Consider the following 23,015-nt stretch of genomic DNA (forward strand, 5'->3'; position numbering starts at 1 on the left):
AGGGGGGGGGGGACTCCATGAAGTTAGCAAGTAGCACATTTAAAACTAATCGGAGAAAATTCTTTTTCACTCAACGCACAATTAAACTCTGGAATTTGTTGCCAGAGGATGTGGTTAGTGCAGTTAGTGTAGCTGGGTTTAAAAAAGGTTTGGATAAGTTCTTGGAGGAGAAGTCCATTAACTGCTATTAATCAAGTTGACTTAAGGAATGGCCTCTGCTACTACTGGCATCAGTAGCATGGGTTCTTCTTAGTGTTTGGGTACTTGCAAGATTCTTGTAGACTGGATTGGCCACTGTTGGAAACAGGATGCTGGGCTTGATGGACCCTTAGTCTGACCCAGTATGGCAATTTCTTATGTTTTAAAGACAGAATAGGTTCCAGCACCCCACCAGGTCCCTCATTGCTGATGAAATTTTGATAGTTCAATCTCAAAGTAAATGAAGTTGGAAAGGTTTCTGACAGAAACCTGATTAAGAAAATGACATTTGTTTTAGATATATGGAGCTCAAGCAATTTCTGACCAGATCTAAAGCACTGATAACTGTAGTGGTTATAGGCACAAAGAATTGTTTATCATTGGTGTAGTCAGTAGCCTACCCCTAAAGTTGGCTACAGCTAGGTTGAAGATAGACATTAAATAGTAGAGCGGATAAGGCCAACTCATGTAGAGAAGTCTAGTTTTGACAATGCAGGCTGGAAGTTTATGGACTTTTACTTTTACAGTGACATAAATATGAGGTAAAACATTGCTATACTTTGCCAGATATACCTAAATCCTTCAAACGATACAGTAAAAGCTGGTGATTTATTGTATCCAACACAGATAAGATGACCAGAAGCACAAGTATCTCAAAACCATGTTTGAAGAAAAAAAATCAACAAAAGAATCTCAGTATTATGACTTGGCAAAATGTGATGTTCATTTAAAAAGCTTTGCAAGTGATTCAAACATTGTTTTTTCAATTATTTTTGTAATAAATGATAGCGATGAGATTGAACGGTAATTCAATGGGCCCTCAGGTCAGCTTTCACATTCTTTTACTCCTGGGGGAATTCTATGCAAAAACATGTAAAATTCTGCAAACAAAAGTTTAAAATTCTACGCACAAAAACTTAAAATTCTGCATACTTTATATTGGTCAAAACAACAGTTTACATGACAGTCTAAGTAATTAATTTAAAATGTAATACTGAAAAAAGTTATTATTTAAAGATGCAGAGTTTTAAATATTTTGAGCAGACTTTCCCTAGAAGTTCACTATAAGACTGTCACTCCACCCTCTCTCCCTGCTCCCCTGGCCAGTCTCCTTTCACTTTGCCCTCTCAGGCTCCAACTCCTGAACCTGCCACTATCTCTCCCCTCCCCCTCTAGGCTCAAACCCTTCCACTCTATATACTTTGAGTTTGATCCCTCTCTCAGTACTGCCCCCTCACAAAGGCTCCCTTCACCACACACACACACGGGCTTCCTCTCTTTAGTGCACATACACCCCCCCCCCCCCCCATATAGGCTCCCTACTCTCTCTCATGCACATACACCCTTGCACAGGCTCCCTCTCTCACAAGCAAGCACCCTCACATATACACAATCCCTTTTTCACACACACCAGCTCCCAATCTCTCATACACACACACACACACTCCTTCACAATTTCCTCACATAGGCTCTCTCTCTGGCTCCCACACCCTTTTCACACATGTTCTTCTCTCTCACCCCCAGGCTCGCAGTCTTACACACACACACACACACACACACACTCACCAGGGCCTGCTCCATCTTCACTGCAAGCAGGACGGTCTTTGCTCGCAGCACATTGGGGCCTGTAAAATTCTGCACAGAAGACAAAATTTTTGCGCAGGAGGGGAATTCTGTGCAAATTCTGCGTTCCACAGAAGCATGGAATTCCGCTCAGGACTAATTCTTTGGAACAGGAGTAACTATGGCTCGCTTTAGTTAATCTGGAAAAAAGCCTTCTTCTAAAGAGAAATTCACCAGTTTAGCTAAATAGGGAAGTAAATCATTAAACAAAACTTTTAAGACATATATTCCACATGGGTCCAGAATCCATGAAGAATTATTTAACCCTATTACAAATTTGACTAATTACAACTTCAGAGATACAGTCAAATGTTTCCCAACAAGCAGTATTAACTACAGTGGAAAACATCTGGACATCATCAATGAATGATTGACATATGACAAGGTTTTTTGATCAAAAGGTTCAGCAAAGGCTTTGGTAGTGATCAAAGCATGCTGTACGGTGGAAACCGTAGACAGTCCGAATTACAAATGAGATGTTTCACAATTCTAAATAATTCACTGGTTCAATTACCTGCAGCCTGAATGTTTTTATAATATGATTGTTTAGCTTTCTTGGTACATTTTTTGTAGATTTTAAAACTATCTAGGTAGGATTGCTTATTAGAGGGAATCCAAAATTTCACTATCTTCTTTCAGCTTTTCCAAGATCTTTTTTTGCTTGCCTAGTACTATTCTTGTACCAAGGAGCAACATGCATCTGTTTTAGCTGAATCAATTTTAGTGGTGCAATTTGCTGAACTGTATGATGCAATACTTTATACCAGTGTGTGACTAAATTAGTTGAATTACTCAAAGAATGAATTACTAATGCGGATGATACTACAATCTGCAACAGAATGGACATGCCTGAGGGAGAACAGAGAATGAAAAATGAATTAAGAAAGCTTGAAGAATGGTCAAAGACTTAGCAGCTGGGATTCAATGCCAAGAAGTGCAGAGTTTTGCATCTGGGATGTGGTAATCCAAAAGAGCTGTATGTGAAAGAGGGTGAAAGTCTAATGTGCATGTACTGGGAGTGGGACCTAGGGGTGATAGTGTCTGGGGATCTGAAGCCACCAATGTGACAAAGCGATAGCTAAAGCCAAAAAAAATGCTGGGCTGCACAGAGAGAGCAATAACCAGTAAGAACAAGAAGGCAATAATGCCCTTGTACAAATCCTTGGTGAGATCTCACATGGAGTACTATCTCAAAAAGGACAGAGACAGGATCGAGGAAGTCCAGAGAAGGGCGACTGAAATGGTGTGGGGTGTGTATCAGAAGAATTATGAGGAGAGGCTGAAGGATCTAAATATGTATACTCTGGAGAAGAGGAGCTGCAGGGGAGATATGATACAGACCTTCAGATACCTGAAAAGTTTTAATGATGCATGAACTTCAAACCTTTTCCTGTGAAAAGCAGACAGTAGTACTGGGGTCCTCTTCGACTGCTCTCTCTTCTTCTCTACACATATACAAAATTCTACTAAAATGTGCCATTTCTTTCTTTTTTCTAACACTGCCAAAATCCTTTTCCTTTCTGAACACTACCAGAACCCGTACCCACTCTCTCATCTCCTCCCGCTTAGGCTATTGCAACATGCTCCTCACAGGTCTCGCGGCAAGCCATTTCTCTCCACTGCAATCTATCCTAAACTCAGCTGCATGACTTATCTTTCACCAAAGTCACTACGCTCACATAACCCTTCTTCTGAAGTCACTACATTAGCTCCCTTTCTGCTTCCCACATATAGTTTAAGCTCCTTTTACTCATCAACAAATGCCTTCATTGCAGAACTCACTATCTTTCTCTATACTTCTTTTTGTGCACTCCGCTTGTCTGATAGGTCACTTCTATATCTGCCCTTCTCTTCTACTGCCAATTCCAAACTCTATTTGGACGTGAGGACCGCCTGGTAACTTGCCTGTCTGGTGTGAAGGTAGCAGACCTCATGCGTCACCTAGATAGGATTATAGACAGTGCTGGGGAGGAGCTGGCTGTCGTGATACATGTGGGCACCACCGACATTGGAAAATATGGGAGAGAGTAGTACTGGAAGCCAAATTTAGGATTTTAGGTAGGAAGCTGAAATCCAGAACCTCCAGGGTAGCATTCTCTAAAATGCTTCCTGTTCCATGTGCTGGTCCCCAGAGGCAGGCAGAGCTCCAGAGTTTCAATGCGTGGATGAGATGATGGTGCAGGGAAGAGGGATTCAGATTTGTAAGGAACTGGGGACACTTTTGGGGAAAGGGGAGACTTTTCCGAAAAGATGGGCTCCACCTTAACCAGAGTGGAACCAAGCTGCTGGCGCTAACTTTCAAAAAGGAGATAGAGCAGCTTTTAAACTAGAACAAGGGGGAAAGCTGACAGTCACTCAGCAGTGCATGGTTCGGAGAAATGTATCCTTGAAGGATACTAATGAAACAGGAGAGGTTCCATTAAAAGCAAACATAGTCCATGTGTCTATATGTAAAAAATCACTGAAGCTAATGATTTCCGAATTGTCCCTAACAACTGAAAAGCAGATTGTTAATACAAACAAAAACCACACTTTGAAATGTCTGTATACTAATGCCAGAAGTCTAAGAATTAAGATGGGAGAGTGTATAGCAGTAAATGATGAGATTGACATAATTGGCATCACAGAGACTTGGTGGAAGGAGGATAAACAATGGGACAGTACTATGTCAGGTTACAAATTATATCGCAATGATAGGGAGGATCAACTTGGTGGGGGTGTGGCACTTTATGTTCAGGAGGGTATAGAGTCCAACAGGATAAAGATCATACAAGAGACTAAATGCTCAGTAGAATCTATATAGGCAGAAATCCAATGTGTTGGTTAATAGTATAGTGATAGGAGTATACTACCATCCACCTGAAGAAAATAGTCAGACAGATGATGAAATGCTAAGAGAAATCAGGGAAGGTAACCAATTTGGCAGTGCAATAATAATGGGAGATTTCAATTACCCCAATATTGACTGGGTAAATGAAACATCAGGACTTGTTAGAGACAAAGTTCCTGGATGTAATAAATGACTGCTTCATGGAGCAATTGGTTCAGGAACCAACAAGAGAGGGAGCTATTTTAGATTTAATTCTTAGTCGAACGCAGGACTTGGTGAGAGAGGTAACGGTGGTGGGGCCACTTGGCAACAGTGATCATAACATGATCGAATTTAAACTAATAACTGGAAGGAGGAAAATAAGTAAATCTGCCACTCTAACACTAAATTTTCAAAAGGGAAACTTTGATAAAATGAGGAAAATAGAAAAAAACTGAAAGGTGCAGCTGCAAAGGTTAAAAGTGTTCAACGGGCATGGACATTGTTTAAAAATACAATCCCAGAGGCGCAGTCCATATGTATTCCACACATTAAGAAAGGTGGAAGGAAGGCAAAATGAATACCGTCATGGTTAAAAGGTGAGGTGAAAGAGGCTATTTTAGCCAAAAAAACATCCTTCAAAAATTGGAAGAAGGATCCATCTGAAGAAAATAGGATAAAACATAAGCATTGTCAAGTTAAGTGTAAAATATTGATAAGTCAGGCGATGGAGAAGGTACAGAGAAGGGCAACCAAAATGATATTGGGGATGGAACAGCTCCCCTATGAGGAAAGGCTGAAGAAGTTAGGGCTGTTCAGCTTGGAGAAGAGACAGCTGATATGATAGAGGTCTTTAAGATCATGAGAAGTCTTGAACGAGTAGATGTGAATCTGTTATTTACACTTTCGAATAATAGAAGGACTAGGGGGCATTCCATGAAGTTAGAAAGTAGCACATTTAATTCTAATCGGAGAAAATTATTTTTCACTCAACGCACAATAAAACTCTGGAATTTATTGCCAGAGGATGTGGTTAGTGCAGTTAGTGTAGCTGGGTTCAAAAAAGGTTTCGATAAGTTCTTGGAGGAGAAGTCCATTAATGGCTATTAATCAAGTTTACTTAGGGAATAGCCACTGCTATTAATTGCATCAGTAGCATGGGATCTTCTTAGTGTTTGGGTAACTGCCAGGTTCTTGTGGCCTGGTTTAGCCTCTGTTGGAAACAGGATGCTGGGCTTGATGGACCCTTCGTCTGACCCAGCATGGCAATTTCTTATGTTCCGTGCTTTCCACACCTGGCTGCGCCATGTGCTTGGAATAGTCTTAACATAGAAACACAGAAGTGACGGCAGAAAAGGATCTAATGGCCCATCCAGTCTGCCCAGCAAGCTCCCATAGTTATCAATTTCCCATACTTATCTGTTACTCAGACCGCCAAGGTCAGGGCTCTTGTTGGTTACTGTCTGAGTCCAATTTCCTTTCAACCCCTGCCGCTGAAGCAGAGAGCAATGTTGGAGTTGCATCAGAAGTGTATCATCAGGTTTTTTGGTTAAGGGTAGTAACCGTCGCATCAAGAAAGTTACCCCCATGCTTGTTTTCCCAGTCTGTACAGTTCAATGTCCTTGTTGGTTTTTTTCTGAATCCAAGTCTTCTTTTCCTCCTGATGTTGAAGCAGAGAGCAATGATGGAGTTGCATTAACAGTATGAAGACTTATTTGTTAAGGGTAGTATCAGCCACACCAGCAAGTTACCCCATACCTCTTACTTCATTCCCCTCCCCCTTGCCTTTAGTGATTATCCCATGCCCTTTTGAAATCTTTCACCGTTTTTGTCTTCATCACCTCCTCCGGAAGGGCATTCCATGCATCCACCACCCCCTCTCCATGAAGAAATATTTCCTGACTTTGATTCTGAGTAGTCTTCCCCGGAGTTTCATTTCATGACCCCCTAGGTCTATTAGTTTCTTTCCAGTGGAAAAGGTTTGTTATTGATCGTGCATCATTAAAACCTTTCAAGTATCTGAAGGTCTGAATCGTATATCCTCTGCTCCTCCTCTCTTCCAGGGTATATATTATTTAGGTTCTTCAACATCTCATAAGTCATTTGATGGAGACCTCCCACCATTTTGGTCACCCTTCTCTGGACTGCCTCCATCCTGTCTGTCTCTTTTGAGGAACAGTCTCTATAACTGAACACAGTACTCCAGGTGAGGCCTCACCGAGTACCTGTACAAGGGGATTATAACTTCCTTTTTCTTACTAGATATTCCTCTCTCTCTATGAAGTCCAGCATTCTTCTAGCTTCAGCTATCGCCTTGTCACATTGCTTCACTATCTTTAGATCGTTTGACACTATCACCCCAAGGTCTCTCTCCTGCTCTGTGCACATCAGCCCTTCACCTCCCATCGAATGCAGTTCTTTTGGATTTCTGCACCCCAGATGCATGACTCTGCACTTCTTGGCATTGAATCTCAGCTGCCATATATTTGACCACTCTTCCAGTTTCTTTAAATCCCGTCTCATTCTCTCCACTCCTTCCAGCGTGTCCACTCTGTTGCAGATCTTGGTATCATCCGCAAGTAGACAAACTTTACAGTCTATCCCGTCTGCAATCAGACAAATCTGATTGACTTTTTTGACAGGGTGATTAGGGATTGGATAGAGGAAGAGCGCATGATGTCATCTACTTGGCTTTCAGCAAAGCTTTTGATACGCTCCCGCACAGGAGGCTGGCGAGTAAAATGAGAAGCTTAGGAGTGAGTGCCGAGGTGGTGGCCTGGATTGCAAACTGGTTGACGGACAGAAGACAATGTGTGATGGTAAATGGAACTTACTCTGAAGAGAGAGTGGTGTTAAGCGGAGTGCTGCAAGGATCTGTGTTGGGATCGGTCCTGTTCAATATCTATGTGAGCGACATAGCGGAAAAGATAGAAGGTAAGGTTTGTCTTTTTGCGGATGACACTAAGATCTGCAACAGAGTTGACACGCCGGAAGGAGTGGAGAGAATGAGACGGGATTTAAAGAAGCTGGAAGAGTGGTCAAATATCAAGTAAAAAAAGGTTCGTGCAGTTAGTATAGCTGGGTTTAAAAAAGGATTGGATACGTTCTTGGAGGAGAAGTCCATTACCTGCTATTAAGTTCACTTAGAGAATAGCCACTGCTATTAGCAATGGTTACATGGAATAGACTTAGTTTTTGGGTACTTGCCAGGTTCTTATGGTCTGGATTGGCCACTGTTGGAAACAGGATGCTGGGCTTGATGGACCCTTGGTCTGACCCAGTATGGCATTTTCTTATGTTCTTATCCCCTTATGCAGGGCCTTGGTGAGGCCTCACCAGAGGTACTGTGCTCAGTTCTGGAGACCCTATCACTGAAGGGACAGAGACAGGATGGAGGCGGTCCAGAGAAGGGTGACCAAAAAGGTGGATTCATCGAATGACTGATGAGGAGAGATTGAAGAATCTAAATATGTACACCCTGGAGGAAAGGAGGTGATATGATACAGACTTTCAGATACTTGAAAGGTTTTAATGATCCAAAGAATGACAAACCTTTTCCGTTGGAAAAAAATCAGCAGAACCAGGGGTCACGATTTGAAGCTCCAAGGAGGAAGACTCAGAACCAATGTCAGGAAGTATTTCTTCACGGAGAGGGTGGGTGGATGCCTGGAACGCCCTTTAGGAGGAAGTGGTGAAGACAAACTGTGAAGGACTTCAAAGGGGCGTGGGATAAACACTGTGGATCCATAAAGTCCAGAAGATGTGATGGAAGAGAGGGAGGCTTGTGGGAAATACTGCTACTACCTGGAGATAATAACCTTATTCAATAGACATACACATGGTAAATGTGACTCCGACAGTGCTCTATGCTTCAACGGCAAGAGGAAATGTGAAAAAAAAAAGGATTTTGCATTCACAAAAAATTTGGGGAGTAGCTTGCTTGTTATGGTGGTTACTATCCCAAACCAAACAAGCCTGATGCTTCACTTTCAATGCATATCCAGTGTTGCTCTCTGCTTCAACGGCAGAGGGAATGAAGAAAAGATGATTTTTAGATTCCGACAACAACCAACAAGGACTGAATTCCAAAGTCTAGGTAAACAAATAAGCGTGGGAGTAGCTTGCATATTGCGACAGTTACTACCCCTAACCAATTAAGCTAGATACTTCACTTAGAAGCAGTCAAGCACTGCTCTCTACATTATTGGCGGGGGTGGAAGGGAAATAGAACCAAAAGGTTACATTAATGGCAGGGGTGGAAGGGAAATAGAACCAAAAGTTTACATTAATAATTCACTTAGAAGCAGTTCCAGCACTGCTCTCTATATTAATGGCGGGGGTAGAAGGGAAATAGAACCAAAAGGTTACTAAAGGCCAAGAGTAACAGATAAGTATGAGAGAAAAAAAAAGTGTGGAAGCTTGCTGGGCAGACTGGTTGGGCCATTTGGTTCTTCTTCTGCCGTCATTTCTATGTTTCTATGTTAATGTTGCTCACAAAGATGTTGAACAGAACCAGTCCCAACATCGATCCCTATGGCACTCCACTTAACATCGTTCTCTCTTCAGAGTAGGTTCCATTTACCATCATATGCTGTCTTCTATCAGTCAACCAGTTTGTGATCCACGACACTACCACCTTGGCGCTCATTCCCAAGCTTCTCATTTTGTTCACTTTGTTCATTTGTTATGCGGGACCGTATCAAAGGCTTTATTAAAATCCAAGTAAATCACATGGATCGCTCTTCCCCGATCTAATCCTCTAGTCACCCAATCAAAGAAATCAATCAGATTTGTCTAACAGGACCTTCCCCTGATGAATCCTTGCTGTCTCGGATTGAAGAACCCACCAGATTGTAGGTTGTTCACTATCCTTTATTTCAGTAGAGTCTCCATTAACTTTCCCACCACCGAAGTGAGGCTAACCAGCCTATAATTTCCAGCCTCTTCTCTGCTCCAACTCTTGTGAAGTGGGACCACCACTGACTGCTCTTCTCCAATCACTTGCCACCACTCCCTTTTCCAGGGATCTATTGAACAGGTCACTCAGCAGACCCACCAACACATCTCTGAGCTCCCTCAGTATCCTAGGATGAATCTTATCAGGCCCCATGGCTTTGTTAACTTTCAATTTTCCTAGCTCTTCTCATACATTTGTTTAAATAAACTGGGTTTCGTCAAATCCGCCCCCATCCACAGCCATGTTAACTAGCAACGGGTCCTTCTCCAGGGTCTTCCTTAGTGAACACCGAACTGAAGTATTTGTTTAATATTTCTGCCTTTTCTTCGTCTCTTTCCACACATTGATCCTTTTCACCTTTCAGTCTCACTATACCACTTTGGATCTTTCTCCTATGTATCTGAAAAATGTTTTGTTACCTCTCTTTACCTCTTTGGCAATCCTTTCTTCCGCCAGACTTTCTGCTTTCCTATTACTTTCTTCACCTGTCTCAGTTTAACCAGATATTCTTCCCTGTGCTCCTCTTTTTGGGATCCTTTATATTTCTCTAATGCTGTTCTTTTTTATTTTTATTTTATTAGCCACCTCCTTTGAGAGCCAGAGAGGTTTCTTATTTCTCTTGCTTTTATTTAGATTAGTTGCCTTTGTAATTGCTCTTTTTAGGTTTGCCCACAGTTGTTCCACATCTCCCATTTTTTCCCAATTCCCATAGTCACCCATTTTTTCCCAGTTTTCAAGTTCCATCTCCAGAAATTTTCTCATTTTAGCAAAGTCAGTATTTTTGAAGTTCAAAACTCAGGTGTTCGTGTGACTTCTCCATATCCTATTTGCAATATCAAACCATACCATTTCATGATCACTGATGCTAAGGTGAGCCCCCACCCGGACATTTGAGAAGGTATCCCCATTTGCGAGCACTAAGTCAAGAATAACTCCCTCCCTCGTGGATTCCATTACCATTTGTTTGAAGAGAGCTCCTTGCAGGGCATCCACTATCTCTATTGAATAAGGGTATTATCTCCAGGTAGTAGCAGTATTTCCCACAAGCCTCTCTCTCTTCCTTCACATCTTAGATTCTGCAGAAGGGATCCTCCAGTCTACGTCCAGCAGATGAAATTTTCCAACAATTAATACATCTCCCTTCCTTCCATTCAGCTTCATGAATTGGTGCATCATGTTCCCTCTCTTGCAATGTTTAAATCCCTTCTAAGCACCCACCTTTCTGAATCCACTTTTAAATCTGTCTGCTTTTAGTTTTAACTTTTTTCTTTTTAACCACTGTCTTGCTTTATGGAATGCCCCAAGTCTCTTGTCCTGTATGTTTGTCTTATTAGACTGTAAGCTCTATTGAGAAGGGACTGTCATTTTGTATGTTTGTACAGCTCTGTGTATGCCATGTAGCGCTACAGAAATGTTAAGAAGCAGTAGTCATCAAGAAATGAAACTTGGCAGGGGGTGGAGGTGGGACTCAGAACCAAGATCAGGAAATATTTCTTCACAGAGAGGGTGGTGGATGCCTGGAATGCCCTTCTGAAAGAGGTGATGAGGAAAAAAAACCAAACAGTAAATGAATTAAAGAAGGCATGGGATAAACACTGTAGATCCCTAAAGGCTAGAGCATGGAAATGAAGAAAAGAGTGCATGTAGGTAATCCACATGGAGCAGCAGTTACTACCCTTAACCAATTAGCTTTCATGCTTTTGAAGCAATTGCAAAATTGCTCTCTGCTTCAACGGCAGGGATAACAAGGAATTGGATTCAGATGACAGTAAACACTGGGTTCTGACTTTTACAGTCTGGGATACTGATACGCAGACATTAGGGAAAAAGTGCAATACTGTTTCTATAACCAAGTTCAAAAGCAAAACATGCTCAAGCAGCATTGTCTGAATTATCAAGGCTGCTCACTCCATAAAAATGTTGCTAGTAGTATTATTACCTTAACATAAGGCTTGGGAGTAACCCGCATAGAGTGGCAGTTACTACCATAAGAAACTTGCTGGATGGACCATTTGGTCTTTTTTCTGTGGCCATTACTATGTTATTATGTAATTTAAGTGATAGTAATTCTTTTAGTTGCTCAGTGTCAATCTGACCTTGTGCCATATATAAAGCTGCAACATTACATTGATTAACTTTCTTAGTTGAAAAATTTAAGTACAGGCGAATTAATTGATGACTGGACCATAACACTTTGGTCAAGTTCACATCGCATACACCATGTGATTTAAATTGATCACTTAAGAAAATTAAATTGAGTGCGTGGCCATGCTTATCCGTCGATTAATGAATATTTGTTCAAGACCCAAAACTGACAGAGGATAAAGTCTTGACAATTCGCTCCTAATGGTAACTCATCAGCATGAATACTGAAATCCCCAAAAACTATGGTGAAATTTAGACTAACGTTGGTCAAAACCAATGTCTCAATTATAGGGGAAAAGGTTTGTGATAGCAGCCCTGGTGTGATAATACACAGGGATATACGCCAAAGAACAGAAGTTATTAGTATCATTTCAAAACAGATTCATTTCTACATCTATTTTCTTCAATTGCAAGTGATTTTTAAAGCATTCAGTAAGCCTCCTCCTCTTCTATTAAGATATCATGGTTGGGATATCAAGCAACACTCAGTGGGGCAGAGTTTATTTAACATTACTTGTAAATTAACATTGTAAATTATCATTGTAAATAATTGCTCTGTTAAATTCCTTTTAGCCTTTCTTTCTTCACCCAGTTTTGAACATCCTTGTTTTATTGTAACTTCATAGTTTCTCTTCACCAGTTACTGTTTTATTTTATTTTCATTTTACACCCCCTGTTAAATGCAAACCAGCACGATGTGATTCCTATCTTGAATGCTGGAATAGAAAACACTAAATAAATAAAATAAATTACTTGATCTCCCTCAGATAGGTTTCTGTAATACAAAATAAATCTGGGCTACATTTTAAACATAGATCAAAAAGGACTTAGCAGATCTTCCATTCTGTAATAGAATGGTGAAATGTTTTGAGCATGTAGAATTCGCTAGAATAATTTTCGGAAGGGACACTAACATATCATGAATATGAATGATGATTATATATTGTATTTGCTAAGGTACCATTAAAGCCCTTGGCCTGTAACAGGAATTGGTTTAGTATCAGTGTTGATACACATTCTGAAACAAGAACTAAACTACTAATAAACATAAAAGTTAAGTTATAGTCCAGCTTTTGATCTACATCACAGGTTAGCCTACAGTTTTTCAGCTACTCAGGCATGCACAAAGGAGCCTGCTCTCTTGTTTGCGCTCTTTCGTGCACATGCCATGGTGCCGTGCAACATTCAGTCTTCCCCAACTCTTCACTCCTGGGTGTTACTCTTGATGCCAAATTCTTTCTACCCACAAAGGGGGAACGTTCCTTTCCCTCTCTCTCTTACACATGCTTATTCACACTCATGTAAACAGATGTTCTCACTCTCCACACATGCTCACACACACACAGATGCTCTCACTTGCTCATACACACACACACACACACACACACAAATGCTTTCACACACACACAAATGCTTTCACACACACTCTTCAAACACATACTCTCACTGCTGGACTGTCAGCAGATGAGCTCAGCAGTCAGCTGTAGCCTCATTTTCTTCTGCCATTGTTTAGCCTAGTCTTTTTGGCCACCAGCAGAGCCCTTCCTACTTTGCTGCTGGACAGATCCTTCATTTTTTATCTGTCACTGGATAGTTCAGCGCCACCAAAGGCCCGCGGTCATTTGTTGTTTTTTCGGCCGCCAGCAGGTTGGGCTTTGCTGGCGGCACATGAGGCTTTGCTTGTTCTTTGGCTGCAGCTGGGCATTTTCTTTACTGCTGGTCAGGTTGGGCTCTGCTGGTGGCCTGGCAGGCCTTTGCTTATTTTTCGGCCAACAGCAGGTTGAGCTCTGCTGGCGGCCGCTGAGCCTCTTCCTTTCTTCGCTGCGGGGCAGACTGGGTTCCACTGACAGCTAATGTTCCCTCTAAGGATTGGGTTGCTGAGCACTACTTTCTTTCATGCCAAAAGTCTATCAATTTTATGCTCACAGCAACCCAATCCTTAGAGGGAACATTTGGAGCAGCATTCACACAAACTTTCTTACATATACACACTTACATATTCACTCTCCTACTCTCTCATATATACACGCTCATTCTCATAAATACATAAACACGCACTCATATGCCTCTCATTTACTTCCCAGACCCTCATGCACACTCACTCAATTCTCTTCATCTTACACACACACACACTCAACTCAGTAACTGTAAACCTTAACTGTCAAACACTTTGAGAAGTAACACAAACCCCTACAAAAAACAAAACAAAAAAAAAGACACCTAGGACCTTGCCATACCACACTAGCACTATCTCAATACTCAAACAGTAGCAGCCTTATCTATGACACGGCTGCATTGCAAATATTATACCATGACCTACAACACTAATACATCACCTACTGCTCCAAAGCTCCACAGAAAAACTACTTGCAGTAGATATACTGCACCTCAGTCACACATGTAGAACACAGACTTATCCTTACCCAATACAGAATAAGGGACTACAAATTAGAAACAAACAGGCAAACAAAAATAAAATGGAAAGCTTGAGAAACCAGACTGAACAGTGGAATACTGAAGAAAGAACAAAATACAAAATGTAATGCACATTCCCAAAGCTATGCCAAACACTAAAAATTCAAAAGAATCTGTTTTTCTTTTTACCTTTATTGCCTGATCTTATTTCTCTAATAGGTTGCTCCCAGGCTTTATTTTTCCCACATTTCCTTTCTCGGTCTTTTCCCAATTCCTTTTACAGGATTTCTTTTTTTTTTTTTCTCTGTTTCTTCTCTACCTGTTTTCTTCCCTTCCTACCTCAAACACACACTCAGGCACTCATTCTCACATGCTCTCTCTCAAATACTCTCTCACACACATACAGGCTCCCACTCTCACATGCTGTGACTTACACACGGCTCTCACTCTCTCAATCATACACACAGGCTTTCACTCTCATATGCTCTCTCACACACACGCATATTCACAGTCACTGGCTCCCTCACACCCCCACCCCCCAAGCAAGCTCCCATTCATTCTCACACTGCTCCCCCCATCCCCAGGCAGGCTTCTGTTCATTCACACACAAACACACACACAGTCCCCCATTCATCACACACACACACACACACACACACACACACACACACACACACACAGTCCCCCAGACAGGAACCCATACATCTCTCACACACAGACCCCCAAGCAGGCACCCATTCATTCTCACACAAACAGACCACCAGGCAGGTACCCATTCATTCACACACACAGGCAAGCTCCCATTCATACACATACTTAAGGAAGCCCCCCTCTTTCTTTATACAGGAGTCTCAGTGCACTGCTTGGTTGCTGGGGAGGAGCCAATCGCTGCTACTAGCACTGAAGCCTCTTCTGCTACCTTCTCTGTGCAGGCCCTGCGATATAAAAAATTTGCAGGGCTAGCACTTCCTTCATGCGGATCTCATGCATTGTGAGATCAGCATAGAGAAAGTGCTACTCTCTCATGAGTTTTTAATACTGTGGGGCACCCGGAGCTTTGGGGGGGTCCTGTACTTTGGGCTGTGGTGGGATGAACTCCACCACTGCACTGCCAGTCTTACTGCACAGACATAGAAAAGTTGTGCACGGCCTCCAGAAAAGTTATATGCGGCCTAACACACGTGCGGCTTACAGGGAACACTGCCGGCAGCCCATGGGTCCTTTGCTATTTTGGTGGCCACTAGAAGAGTTTGGGGGGGGGGCAGTATTTGCTGCTTCCAAATTCTGCCGCCTGAAGCAGCCGCTTCATCCTGCCTCATTATAGAACCGCGCCGTGTCTGTGTAACGTGTGGGTGGGGATCTTTATCTGTGTGTGCGTGAAAAGGAAAAATCAAAATAGTATACAATACAAATATAAGTATCAATAAAATAATCTCAAAACAAAACACTCAGAATAAAAGAGAGGCAAAACAATATAAACCCAAAAGAAAATATTCACAGAAATTAAGAGATATCCTAAACCTACCCAATTAGGATAAAAAAAAGATTGTCACCCTCAGTAAATAAAATCAAATATAAGTTACCATATTTTTCGCTCCATAAGACGCACCTAGGATTCAGAGGGGGAAAATAAAAAAAAAAAAATAGTGCTAAACCGGCTCTGTCCCCGGGTGTCTGTGCGTCTTATGCAGCAAATTAGGGGAGTGCATAACATTTTTTTTTCTCCCCATTTTGTTTTCGGGTCTGGGGATGGCCATTTCGGTCCACTCCCCAGATCAGAAAAATGTTATCTTTCTTTGGGAACCCCCCCCCCCCCCCAAAAATAAAAACCCCATCCCAATTCTTTAAATTAACAACCCCCCACCCTCCTGACCCCCCCCAAGACCTGCCAAAAGTTCCTGGTGGTCCAGCGGGGTCCAGGAGCGGTCCGGGAGTGATCTCCTGGACTTGGGCCGTCGACTGCCAGTAATCAAAATGGCCCTTTGCCCTTACTATGTCACTGAGACCAACCAATGGCAGCGGTAACCCCTGTGACATAGTAAGAGCAAAGGGCCATCGGCGCACACACAGGTAAGACTAGGCGGCGTGGGAAACCAATCTTACAAAATTTTATGTGCAGTCCTGGAGAACTTTGTTCATAATTCTGTATTGTACCGGCATCCAATGAAGTTCATGCAATAATGGTGTCACATGATCAAATTCTGATGCCCCCAAAATAATCCTTGCTGCTGTGTTTGGTAAATGTTGCATCCTTCTAATAGAAACTTCTGTAATACCCAAAATACAGGGCATTACAGTAATATATATGAGAAATTATGAATGCACAAGTTAGAGTGGCAAGATCAGCTTTCTCTCAAAAAAAAAAAAAAAGGCCTTTGTCTGAATCAAATGGAGTGAATAAAAAAAACCTGATTTTCTCCAACTAGAGATCTATTTTGACAAAGTACTATCCAAATATATTCCTAGTACTTTAACCACCTCTACTACAGTAATATTTGTGCCTAACAATCTTAGGATTTAATTGGTCATCCATAGGTTACTTGCTAAACCAAACATTTTCTGATTTTAGTGGATTTACCTTCAAATTTATGGTTTTCTAACCAGCAAGCTATTTTGTCTATTCATTAAAACTGCCCTTTCCAGAACTAATTGATTGAAAGGATGCTAGGACCTGGATGTCATCAGCATATAATTAGCAGCTGAATCCCTAACTTGGGATCAGTGTTACTAAGGGAGCAAGAATCAAAATTTAAAAGTAGAGAAAGCACAGATTCTTGTGGCATACTATACATTAATGTCCTGGTATGTCTGTATTTTTTGTTCCAGCTTTCAGGGGAACAAGAGTGAGGGGTATGTATATGTGTATTTGTGCTCATTTTGGAGGCAGAATGAGGGATGTGTGTGTCCTCCTGCCATTAGCTTCTTCCACCTTTGTAATTATGCATGCATAATTTCTTACCAGCAGGATTTTACAAGTGTTAACTGTCCATGAATGCACAGATGAAAACAGACATAGATGGACACGTCAGGCACGTAACTGAAGTGGAATACCAGCCTAGTGGTTAGAGGAGCAGGCTGAGAACCACAGAAGCTAGGTTTGAAATTCCATTGCTGCTTCTAATGACCCTAGGAAAGTCACATTACCTCACGTAAAAACTTAGGGCCTCATTTATTAAGCATTTCCCCCCATAGAACCAGAATGGGAGAAAAACATCAGTAAATCAGGGCTTTAGATTCTAAGCCCTCTGGGGACAGGGAAATACCAACTGTGCCTGAATGCAACTCACCTTTGAATTACCAATGAAAAGGCATGAGCAATATATTAAAAGAAATATAAAAATAACACATTCTTATGGCACTTCACCAAATAAATCACTATGGATTATATGTAGATTCTATTCAAGATATATAAGAGAACGTGTTAAACTCATAGCAGAAGCCTATAAACCTTTAAAACAATGTAAAGGGCTCAGACTACTATATCTTGGGTTAAACATTACTAAAAACACACATATAGCATAAGAACAGCATTGGCATTCTACAGAAATGGTATGATTTACCAAACCATATACACAATAAATAGGGTGGATTTTATGTTTCATACTGTAATCAAAATGCAGCAAAGCTTCACATAAAAATTACTGATCAATAAATCAAAGCTTACTGTACAAAGAAATATGCATACTTAAATAAGGCACTGCAATCCCATAAAATAAAATACCTTTCCCAGGGGAAAAAAATCCCATATACCCTTTGTTCCGCTGCTAATACTGACCATGTGTTTTACTGACCTTCCACCATATAACCTCTGCTAAGACCTTAACAGGGTTCAATCTATAATTCTGACAATTCTTGGGTGTGGTAATAATCAATTAAATATTTGCTTTCAGAATCTTAGACTAAACAATTTAAAAGATTGGGACAGATTCAAATTAGTTAACACAAAAATAATTCAGTGCTTTACGCATCTGGGAAAGGAATTGAGGCTAAAACAAGAGATATAGTAAAACCAACCAAAACTGTATATAGTACTTACAAAAAATATCTAGTTCATATTTTATACTTTGTATAGACTGAACCCTGCTAGCTCCAAGCAAAATATATTCGAATCAGTACAAATAGTGCACATCATGTAAATTAGAGAAATAAAGACCCAATTTCCTTGATTTTTGTTAATCACTGTGCCCCAAAAACCCTTAGAATGGAAGCAGCCCAAGGGATTGTCAGCAAGTATAAGAGAAGAAAAATTAATAGGTATGCAATGCAATTTGCCATTTATTTTTTGCTGTTGAGTTAGTGTTGTATAGAGCAAGGCACTGGATTAGGAGAAAAACTGAATTTACTCTTTCATACCTAGATCAGTGACTACCGTCTTGGAAAATTTTCTGCTTCTCGATTTCACTGAAAACAACATTTTAATATAAAATGTCAAAATTTAATAAAAATATGTTTAAAGTAATCTGTATAAAATTTATAAAAATACTGTACCCTTCTCTATAAATTTATTCATTTTTTGGTCATCATCAGACGTAACTGGAGAAGCAAGACCTATATGAGTAGAGAATAAAATGTATATACTCAAAACGGTCACTGAGAAATCTAAGTAGGCAACACACTGCACAGACTGATGTACCATTCTGTATCCTTAAAATGCAGATTATCAGTCTCCATATTTACTTGTTTCTACCCATAAATCTTGTGAAAAATATTTTATTTTTAAATCCAGGATTTTTTTGCAACAACCAGTTAGACTACAAATTGAATTTGCAGGTAATACAACTGCAAGAGGACATCTCAATGTAGCACATCACAGAAAACAGCACTAGGATTACAAGACAATGAAATTATATTAAAAAGCACTGTGAAATGTTAAGAATCTCTGCTCTGACTGGCTGATCCTAGTAAAATAGTATGGGTTGAAAAGAACGACGTAAAAGGCATTTTGCAATCACTTACACCAGAAGTGGCTAACTCCAGGCCTCAAGCCATAAACCGGTCATCCATAATGAATCCACGAGAGAGTTTTGCATGCACTGCCTCCACTGTATGCAAATATACCTTATGTTCTTGCGGACCAGAGTTTGCCACTTCTGCCTTACACGATACTGCAAATTTGCATGCTAGACTGAAATACCAGACTCTCAAACGGTTGAAGGCACAAAAAACACCAAACAACAACCAACAGAGGCACACTTCTCAAAACCATGTGCAAGGCTGCCTTTGTACTTTTCCTTTGAAAAAATACCTGATCTACAGATACATTTCCTCTGAAAAACATGCAGAGTTTGAAATGGAAAACTGTGGGTGTTTTTGCCTCTTCTGATCTAACTCCATCTCTAATCTCATGTATGTTGTTGGTCCCCATAGTTACTTTTATTGTATACAGGGTTGGCAATTTTCAGAAAGCCCTCTTACCCAGGAAAACTACCCACAAACTATCTTATTGTTTAAATACAAATTAGCTCTTGCAAGAATAAAATGTACCTCTATTGAACAAGAGTCACATAGAAATGAACATGTGCTATCACTGTACCTAAAAGATAAGAGAACCTATATATAGGTTGAACATACATGACGCTAGCAGCTGCTACTTACTCTTTCGTCGCTTGTCACCAGTTCAAACTTAATTTGTAACCCGGACCCGTAACCCCCCCAATTTTTATTTTCTCCAGTAATAGTAACTACGCGGACTCGGTTCTTGGTATAAAATTGGCCGCAGCTTTTATTTAAACATAACATAAAAGATAAGAGAACCTATATATAGGTTGAACATACAAACTAGTTGTATTGTATAGTCCATGAATTATTTTGAATTCTGTACCATGGTACCACTATTTGTATAATGTGTGTTTCAATTTAAAGTAAAAAGTCAAGGTACTATAATAAAAGTTCAAAATAAATAAATAAATAAGATCATCATTAGAGGCACCTTGATTGAGTGCTTGAAGGTTTTTGGATGGAGCTATAGATGTGGGCTGGGATGTTGAAGAGGTAGGAGCTTCTCAGCAGCACTAAAGGCTCCAAGGGAGCTGGGCATGGATCATCTCTGGCAATAAGCTACTGGAGGGTGCCTCCAAGCATACCCTACTTATGGTGATCCTGATGTCAAATGAAGTCTGAGGAGGTGTGGTCTCTGTCTCCACTGGTGGTAGAAAAGGCAATACCCAAGAGTGTTGACTGGTCTAGCAGTAGTCAAGGAAAGAAAATCATCAGAGATGCTGACAGCACTGAGATGTTTACCCCTGATGCAGAACGCAGCTCGAAACATAACGTTGTGTCAGGTGCCACGTGAAGTTTACTGCTGCCACTGCGATAGGACTGGAAATTTCTCACAAAAGGGAAGTAATAGTTTTATTTGCACATATTAAAAAAAAAAAAAAAGACTACTATAGGATTATCACAGGACTGATGATTAAATGTGACCAGGGAGAAACATGTACAAACAAAAATGTTTTTTGACACGTATGGGTGGTATGATGGTTCTTAAGCAACTAGTATTGCATGCATATGCTAATGTTTTGATATTTTTTGCTGAATGTTTTCTTCTATATAGTATCCACTTGCTATGCATGCAGCTATTTGACGCCCCATTTTTTGTGATCTGGGATATATAAAACCACACATATGGTAATGAAATGGCATCTAATGATAGATTGCACCTGGAAGAGCTCAGGTACATTAGTGTTTTGTTAATGCTTTTTTTATGAATAATGTTTTCTTGAACAATGTGGTTTCGAGTTTCAAATGAACTGCAATTGTAATTTTTTTAAGGAATTGTTTTTATCTTTTAACACATCCTATGTTTTTTATTTGAACATTAATGAGGAACTATATCAGAAATGGCTCTGAGTTGGTTTGTGATGTTAATTAGACAAGCATTTCCCATAAAAAAAATTCAAGCATCTGTATGAATTGAAGTGACAGCTATTCTCTTCACAAGATTATTCGCCATAATAAAATTCACACTTCCGGATGTATGCTCTTATGTTTGTTTTTTTGCTCTTGATCTGAGATTCCCCCTGAAGAAACCATGTTGACAGTGAAATATTGCCCAGTATTGGGGTCATATGACTGGCACATCTAAGTTAATGCATATATAAAAGAGTAACCATATATAGGAGATCATAAGTGTTGTACATGCATATCCTTTCTGATGGAGGTTTACTTACCTGCTAATGCATAGACGAGTTCACTGAGCTCAAAGGGGAACATACATTTATTTATTTATTTAAAGTTTTATATACCGGCATTCATGATACAATCACATCATGCTGGTTTACATTTAAACAGGGGTGCAATATAGACATCAAACTTGAACTATAGTGCAGAAGAAAGCAGTTACAAATAACAAGGACTGTTGAACTGGGAGAAGAGAGAAATAAAGGAAAAGGTTAATAACAGCAAAAATTATTTACAAAGAGATGAAATTGAGCTGACTTTGTAATGTAAGTAGATGGAGAAGGGCATTAATTGGAGTCCGGGAAAGCTTGCTTAAACAGCCAAGGCTTAAATCTTTTCCTAAAGGTTGGGAGGCAGGGCTCCTGTCTGAGATCGGGGGGGATAGAGTTCCATAACGGAGGACCAGCTGTAGAGAGGGCTCGATCTCTTAAGGTAATATGTCTAGTGGTTTTGGTGGAAGGTACCTGGATTGATCCTCTTTATGCGTCTCTGGTGGGTCTTGAGGAGTTGTGTAAGTGGAGAGGGAATTGTAGGTCAATTGTGGTGTGTTGATGGATGGTTTTGTATATAATGGAGATGGATTTGTAGATGATTCTGAAGTGGATTGGTAACCAATGTAGATCTTTTAGAATTGGAGAGATATGGTCTCTTTTCCTAGTGTTTGTCAGTAAACGTGCTGCCGTATTTTGTACCATCTGAAGCGGTTTGGTATAGGAGGAAGGGAGACCTAGTAAGATAGAGTTACAATAATCTAACTTTGAGAAAATAATTGCTTGGAGGATCGTTCTGAAATCTTGAGCGTGGAAGAGAGGCCTTATCCTTTTTAGCACTTGGAGTTTGTGGAAACAGTCTTTGGTAGTTCTATTGATGGAAGCTTTGAAGTTCAACCGATTATCAATTATCACTCCTAAGTCTCTCACTTGAGTAGTTGGTGGGTTGGCTGGATGAGTAGAGGTGGAATTGCTGTTCTCAGGAGAGATGAGAAGTAGTTCGGTCTTGGAGGAGTTTAATACTAAGTTTAGGCTATTGAGGAGGCGTTTGATTTCTTGGTGGCAGGTTTCCCAATGATCAAGTGTTTTCGAAAATGTGTCTTTAATGGGGAATCAGGTTCTGAATATCATCTGCATAGAGAAAATGTTTTAGGTTGAGGTTGGTGAGGAGCTGGCAAAGAGGTAGAAGGTAGATTTTAAAGAGAGTCGGAGACAGTGAGGAACCCTGTGGGGACTCCTACGGTTGAGTCATAGCGTGATGATTCTTTGTTCTGGATTTTAACCTTGTAACCTCTATTGCTGAGAAATGTTTTAAACCAAGTTAGAGCCGTGCCGGTAATTCCTATGGAAGCTAACTGGTTAATGAGGATGGAGTGGTTGACAGTGTCAAAAGCTGCCGAAAGGTCTAGTAGGACTAGTAAGAAAGATTGACCTTTGTCAAGACCCAGGATAAGGTAGTCAGTCTGTCATGGAAGTGAGGAGGGATTCTGTGCTTAAATTTTTGCGGAAATCGTATTGGGAGGCGAATAGGAGTTTGTTATCTTCAATGTAGTCCGATAGTTGAGAGTTTACTAGTTTTTCCATAATCTTAGCAATGAAGGGAAGGTTGGCTATTGGGCGGAAGTTGTTAGGGTCTTTATGGTCCAGATTAGGGTTTATTTTAGGAGTGGTTTGAGTGAGGCCAATTTGAGGTCATCTG

At 40.6% G+C, this 23,015-nt stretch overlaps 1 protein-coding gene across 4 annotated transcripts in view; it reads right to left on the bottom strand.

Moving 5' to 3' along the window:
• Nucleotides 1-23,015, bottom strand: part of STXBP5 (syntaxin binding protein 5) — a 1,098,992-nt gene that overhangs the window by 183,931 nt on the left and 892,046 nt on the right. For 2 of the 4 annotated variants that reach the window (XM_029594042.1, XM_029594041.1), the window contains exons 20-21: nucleotides 18,636-18,695; nucleotides 18,501-18,548 (exon numbers count right to left, since the gene is read on the bottom strand). The exons of the other annotated variants lie outside the window; for them this stretch is intronic. In XM_029594042.1, coding sequence (XP_029449902.1) covers nucleotides 18,501-18,548; nucleotides 18,636-18,695 — 108 coding nt within the window. The remainder of the gene's footprint in view (nucleotides 1-18,500; nucleotides 18,549-18,635; nucleotides 18,696-23,015) is intronic. 4 annotated transcript variants of the gene reach the window in all.

The sequence above is a fragment of the Rhinatrema bivittatum genome, chromosome 3 (assembly GCF_901001135.1).
Source record: "Rhinatrema bivittatum chromosome 3, aRhiBiv1.1, whole genome shotgun sequence".
Taxonomy (NCBI): domain Eukaryota; kingdom Metazoa; phylum Chordata; class Amphibia; order Gymnophiona; family Rhinatrematidae; genus Rhinatrema; species Rhinatrema bivittatum.